Genomic DNA, 6,640 nt, shown 5'->3' on the forward strand with positions numbered 1-6,640 from the left:
AATTCGGCTGTTGAAGCAACACAAAGACAAAATAGCAAGTTAGTAAATACACAGTGTAAAAATAAGTATAGATATAGTGATTTATAGTTGTAGTTACTAACTGTGTAATGACATTCTCCAGGGAAAGTTTTTTCATACCTTTGGTAATAGCATGCATACATTATTAATTTACTTATTGAGAAGTCATGACCTGTGGCTGCTTGTTGCAGTTGGAGAGTAGAAACAAAACAAGTGATTTAAAATTGTTTGGTGAATCTGGGGCTTTCATTTTTTGCACAAATCAAAAAAAGGCCAGAATTTATATCTGCTCTTGCACATGAAATCACTATATATCTGTATTTGTATTTAATAAAATAAATTAAAAAGATCCAATTTCAATGTTTTTATTGACAAACTGGTTTGGCCAAAACAGCTTAGTACAGGGTTGTATTTGCTTTATCAGCAGCCACAATCCATTTAGAAAACATGAACCTAACTTCACAAAATCTAACCTTTATGGTTGACCAAGTATGCCATTGTGAAAATATGTTCCTTTTTAAATTCCCTGAGTGATATATTTTTGCTCTCAAAAAGGTGTGGTGAAAGTTTAGCTCTTCAGAGGGTGGCATGTTGATGCAGTGATCCTCTCACAACAAGAAGGTTCAAGATTTTTAATTGTGTTCAAGTTTTTTGTAGATATTTTGGTGTTGTCTCTACATGTTTAAATTTACATGAAATTGTAGTTCAGAAAGGCTTAACTAGGTTAATTACAAAGATAACTAGCAAGTTTAATTTTACTTGGTTAAAATTTCCCCCTCAGCACGTGAATCAGAGCTAGAAAACAAACAAACAACAAAAAATAATCAAAGGGATCCTCCTTATCAAGTTTAAGATTTTCTCTTAACCCCCAAATATCAATGTCTAACCTTATATCGTCAGACTAATTTACAAATGCTCAATAAGGCTTGAATTTCTCAGTTCAGGGGCGATTGTAAAAAATGACTCCGAACACCAAACCCAGTCAGAGCAACAAAATGTGTGACACATTGGAAGCTCACAGGGAAGTAAAAGGTAAAAACAAATAAATAAGATCAGTAAGGGCTTGAAAGCCCTAATGTATGATATTTGTTTTGCTCTTCTGTTGTTCGTGTCACTTAAGGTCAGCTCATGCAGCATGCTGCTTATTGTGCCATACCATTCAAGCCCAAAGGTATCATTTGCACGAAATGACACTGTTTTTCTTCCTGTTTGCAGGTCTGTAAAGATGTTGATCTGCCTCTGTGATTCAGCTGCTGTGTCTGTGGCGTTCAGGGCTGCTGAATACTAAAATAGACTGTGGGCCAACACAAGAGCTCTTCTCAGGGAACACACAGACCCAGTCACAGCTTCCAAAGCTCCTCATCACCGCAGCCCTTTTGGGGTTGCTATGGCAGCTGCTGTCACAGAGACCAAGTGCTGGACACAGGCTTGCCCCAGTAAGGCAGGACAGACCACTAGTCATTGCCGCAGGAGACCATCAAACAGTCAACAAACAGCACTTAGCATTAATTCTAGCACTCTAAGTTAACAAAACGACCAGAGGTCTGCAGGCTGATGGTCCGCTCTCTGGAGAATCCTCATGAGTCTTGTCTGTGTCTGCTCCGGCTCTTGGCCAGAGTCCCCGTGCACCAGCAGAGCCAGTACTGTTCCTTCTGTTAGACCATGTTCCACCAGCAGGACCATCTGAAGAGCCAGCTGCAGGAGAGCCACCCAGCCAGCAGGCAGCTCTTCCACTGCCAGGAGTGTGGGAAGCAGTACAACACCCAGCTGGGTTATCGACGCCACCTGGTGGCAGCTCACAGCGCTTCAGCGAACCTGCCCTGCCCAGAGGGGGCGCCTTCCCTGCTGGAGCACCTGGGCAGCCATATCGACAGGCCGCCACCCTCAGAGGGAAACACTAACGCTGCTGTTCCGGTGAGAGAGAGGAAATACTCGTGTGAGCGATGCGACCGCCGCTTTTATACTCGTAAGGATGTTCGCCGTCATGCTGTGGTGCACACTGGGCGCCGTGACTTCCTGTGCCCACGATGTGCACAACGCTTTGGTCGCAGAGACCACCTGACCCGCCACTTGAAGAAGAGTCATGCCCAGGAGTCTGGGTTGATGCCACCCTGTGCACCCAGCACTCCTGTGGCTACACCCACCCCCGCCGCTCAGTGCCCGGTGAAGGAGGAGCCCAGCCCGGTGACCTCTGACATGGGCTCAGTCTCCAAGGAGCCCATGGAGAACTACTCCAGGGACATGTACAACTCCTACCCCATAGCCAATCCTGTTCCTGGGTTGGGCCACCCTCATGGCATCATGCAGGGCTCCTTGTCCTCGGGCATGGGTGTGAGTCGCCACATGTCCCCACAATCTCCTCACCCCCACCACCACCACCTGCAGCCCCCAGTGGCTCCGCAGCAGCAGCCCTACAGCAACATGGCCAGGTACCAGCACGGATCTACCTCATATCCTCGCGCAGACGTGGACAGCTTCCTGCTGGACCTGCAGAGCGCCCCCCCACCTCACCTGAGTGTGGCCAACTCCTCTACCTCTACTTCTGCCTCCCCTCAGAGGGAGGTGCTGGGTGAAGGGGTGGGTGCTGGCGGTGACCCCCACCTGCTGTCCAGGAGCCCCGCTATCTCCTCAACCGAGTTGTCCTGCACCACTAACATGGACCTCGGGCCTCTCCTGGGCTTTCTGCCTTTCAGCCTGCCGCCCTACAGCCCCCACATGGGGATGGGAGGGTTAGTGATGAGCTATCCACCTGCCACCACCGCCAACTCCTCTCCATCCTCCTCCTCTGGGCTGTCCTCTCAGGCTCCAGGGCCTTTCACCTTCTTCCAGCCTCCCCAGGCTCATGTACCCCAGGGCCCCGGGGCCCACAACCACAGCCAGCTACCTCAGGCATACAGCAGTTCTGCTATGAGCACTTCCAGCTCCCTACCTCACTACTACCAGGCCTTTCAGCAGTAAGCAGCTCTGTCCCCACAAAAGTTGCCTTCAAGTAAGCTCATGGATTTTTCAAGAAAAAGGGTAAAACATGAGTGGCATTTTTATTTGTTAAACAAGTGTGTAACTTTAGCCTGTCAGTGCTAATGATGCTAATCTTAGTTGTTTTTTTTTGTTGAACACAACAAATCACCTCATCAGTATTACCTCATTATTTAAAAAGGAAGCTTGAACCTTTGAGGAAATGTAGATAGTCTCACTTCAACCAAAATAGAGTAGTACTTCTTTTTGTCAGACCTGTTACCAGTGGACGCACTTAAAATTTGTCACAGGTGCTGCACAATGCGGGAGTCATCCAGTTTTAGGATATCATGGAAATCCACATTGTTAGGGAATTTTTTTTATCCAGTTAAGTATGTTTTTGAAAAATGACCCTTCCCCTTCCCATTTTGTTGGACCATAAACAGCCTTACAGCAAAAGAAAATATATCAGTTGTACTCGGTTACAGTTTAAGTTAGTACATGCAAAAAGATTGAAAATGGAAACTCGGCAGCAGTGTTAAGTCATTAGAAATATGCAGTCATCCAGCAGTGCAGCTGATGAGTCCACATGCATCAGTGTATAACAATTGATCTTCAATCCTTCTTCGAAGTTGTGTAAATGTAACCGTTTTCTGTGGAATACAGAATCAGGCCTTGTTAGAAGTTTATTTGGGAAGTCAATAACAGTTAGTTAACTGTAAAGCTACGCTGCTGCTGAGGATCAGAATCTGAACTTCTGATGTTGGGAAAACTGTAACAGAGCAGCTCTCCAAACAAGAATTCCACATTGGAAGCCCTAAAGGATATTTAGATGCAGTTATCTAAGGTTGCATCAGCATGATGACAAACTCTACTGCTACTTCTGTCCCCTTTTTGATGTATTAAGTAGCATCACTAGATTAAAAGGCACTTAAGTTTCATTTTCAACATGGAAGGTCATGCCAAATCACATTAGGCTTTTTGCAGCCTAGCTGCTGCTCCTCTGCCGTCTCTGGGCCAGAACATTTAACACATTAGGTGTCATTCAGACAGAAAAGTGTGAATAGTGGGGGTATTCTTGATCTCAATAGTAGACAGCACGGATCACCTGTTAACTGCAAAGAGGGATGAACCAACCTGAAAATCATACAAATAATCATCTTCTCCCTTTTTGGTATGCGTCCAGCATCCTCTCTGTGTCATGCGTCACTCTGTCTGAACTGGGCCCCAGAGAGCAGTACAGCAGCTGTTTATATTGTATGGCCACTTTATCAAGAGGTCAAATAGAGAACTCTGAATTCTGCAGTTATAGAAACTCTGTGCTAACCAGGTCACTGATCTCAGGGTTGCCACCTGCCCCTTGAAATACATTAAAGGATTCTTTTCCAACGAGAAATTAGCCATCGCAAAGAAACCACATTAAAGTGTTTTATAAGATTTGCCATGGCAATAATAATGAACATTGTGAACTCAACCAGAGGATTGGTAACGTTTTCAGTGACTCTAAAGGTGGGGGAAGAGATGTTACAATGTTACAATTTCATTTAGCAGATGATTTTTTCCAAAGCGACATGCATCTGAGAGTTAATATACCACAAGCAAGAATCAAGACAGAGATGTCAGGTGGATGTAAAGTAAAAAAAATACCTGAAAAATATTTGTTATGACCTGCTCAGTGGCTGAATGCTGCAGCGCACCAATCCCAACCCCTCCCCCTTTGGCCCTACCCGAAAGCGAAAGTAAACAATAGCCCGCCAAGAGCAGATCATTGTTTCTTTAGCTGTAGCGCTCCCTTCTGCTCTTCGGGAGCAGTACGACATCCAGGTATTTTTGGCATACTGTAAAGTTTGCTTGTGTTTGCATACTGAATACTATATACTACATTTCGGCCAAATCAGTAGGAACTGCTATAATATTATGCCATTTTGAACACAGCCTATGTTAAACTAACTCAAAGGGTGTTCAGACAGCTTCGGGACAGACTTCTTACTGCATGAGAACAGATGGCAAATATTTACCTGTCTGCTCTGCTGACACCTCAGGCCATAGTAAGGAACATAAAAGACTTGTTGATCCATCAAAATTTTGGCTATAGCAGAGATCATCTAGCCCCTTTTCCCTCCCCCTCTATATCAGTAGCAGGTGGCGACCCTAGCTTCACGATGTGACCTGGAGCACGAGGGAGCAGCATTGTGATTTAGGCTAAAAGAAATCTCAAAATGACACCCTCTTACCTGTTTTTGTTCTTTTTCATACTGGACCACTGGATCTGAGCAGGTCCTAACTGTGACCTGATTGCTGTGAATTTTTGGACTTAACAGAATAGAAAGCAGCGTAAATTCTACAAAGGCCTTCCAGAGCACTTGTCCCCCCTTTCTGATCTTTTTAACCAAATGCCCATGTTGGTATTGACACCCATTCCTTTAAGGCTCTGGTGTTGTTGGATCCCAAGAGTTTCTGATGAAATTAGGACTAAAAGGCGACCCCCACCCCTCCCTCTCGTCTTGGCCTCCTCTGCACTGCAGAGTTTCAGGAAAGCCAGAGAAAGGAAGCAGAAGAAGTAATTCTGCAGCATGACAAAAGTATTGGATCTAACCGAGAAGCCTTCCAATGATGGACGCTCCACTCAAGAAATTGGTCAAGTGTAGTGGAGATGGAGGAGCCCTCCAGCTGGATGTCGCGAGTGATTGATTTGATATTGGAAAAAGATATTTAGAAAAAGAGAGTCAAATGATGCTCTCTCTCTTCTGCCTTAATTCCATGAACTGTATGTTGAAGGACTTTTCTCACTAGCACAGTAACCAGCCTCCAAGTGTTGCACCAATGTCTTAAAATGCTACTGTTGTGCCTCTCTAAGAGTGTCTAACTCTCGTCTGGGTTTAAGCACTTACGACGTTTTCTAGAAAAAGGATTAATTTGATCTGTACCTCAAACACGCAGAACTGTGGGTTTCTGTTTTTATTTTTATTTGCTTTTAGTTATTTTGGCTCTTATTTGTGCCATTAGATTGAAACTATTAAAGGTAGATTTTATGAATCTAAACTCTTTATCTAGCGGCAGACATTGACATTATAATTCAGTCAAACTTTCTACCTCTACCTTGTCATATATCTTTCTGCAAAAAAAAAAAAAAATCATTAAAAGATAGTTTTAACCTGTAACAATATGGCAGTTTCACCACTTTTGAACATGGAGATGTGTTTAAAAATTCAACTTTGAAGGGCCGGGTACACACAAGACCTAGTGGTGTATTCCAGAGTCAAACATTGTTCTCTATACTTGCCTTTAATGATATTTCTACTTATTTACTACCTCAGAGAAGAGACAGGTGACTGTCCATCTAACTGCAGAGAAAATGTCTGTGTAGAGTTTTATTTTTGTCAGAGGAAGCACATGTACTTTGTAGCTCCATAGTTTTTTACTGAGATTAGCTCACAGCAGAATGATGTGTCTAGCAAAAAGTACCAGTTCACACTGCATTTGTTCTGTTATAATACTGTATCTCTGCCTCTTCAGTCGGGAATGCTTACTCTGTTTATGAATCTGGGCCTCAGTCTGCAGGAATTCCCCAATTGCATGTTGGAATTTACAGACAACACCGTGGAAATTCACCTGGAAGCTGCATCTTCTATCTTACTTTTCCAGATTGATGCTCTTATTTGAGTGA

The 6,640-nt window shown here is 44.0% G+C and overlaps 1 protein-coding gene across 1 annotated transcript; it reads left to right on the forward strand.

Annotated features, from left to right (window-relative positions):
- Window positions 1–1,370: 1,370 nt before the first annotated feature.
- On the forward strand, window positions 1,371–3,498 carry LOC138590266 (zinc finger protein PLAGL2-like). Its single transcript, XM_069660880.1, has one exon. It carries the CDS (start codon window positions 1,681–1,683, stop codon window positions 2,974–2,976), a length of 1,296 nt encoding a protein of 431 aa, XP_069516981.1. The 5' UTR covers window positions 1,371–1,680; the 3' UTR covers window positions 2,977–3,498.
- Window positions 3,499–6,640: the final 3,142 nt, after the last annotated feature.

The sequence above is a fragment of the Semicossyphus pulcher genome, unplaced genomic scaffold, assembly GCF_022749685.1.
Source record: "Semicossyphus pulcher isolate SPU_LCO1_2020_fin unplaced genomic scaffold, fSemPul1.0.p SCAF_13, whole genome shotgun sequence".
Taxonomy (NCBI): Eukaryota; Metazoa; Chordata; class Actinopteri; order Labriformes; family Labridae; genus Semicossyphus; species Semicossyphus pulcher.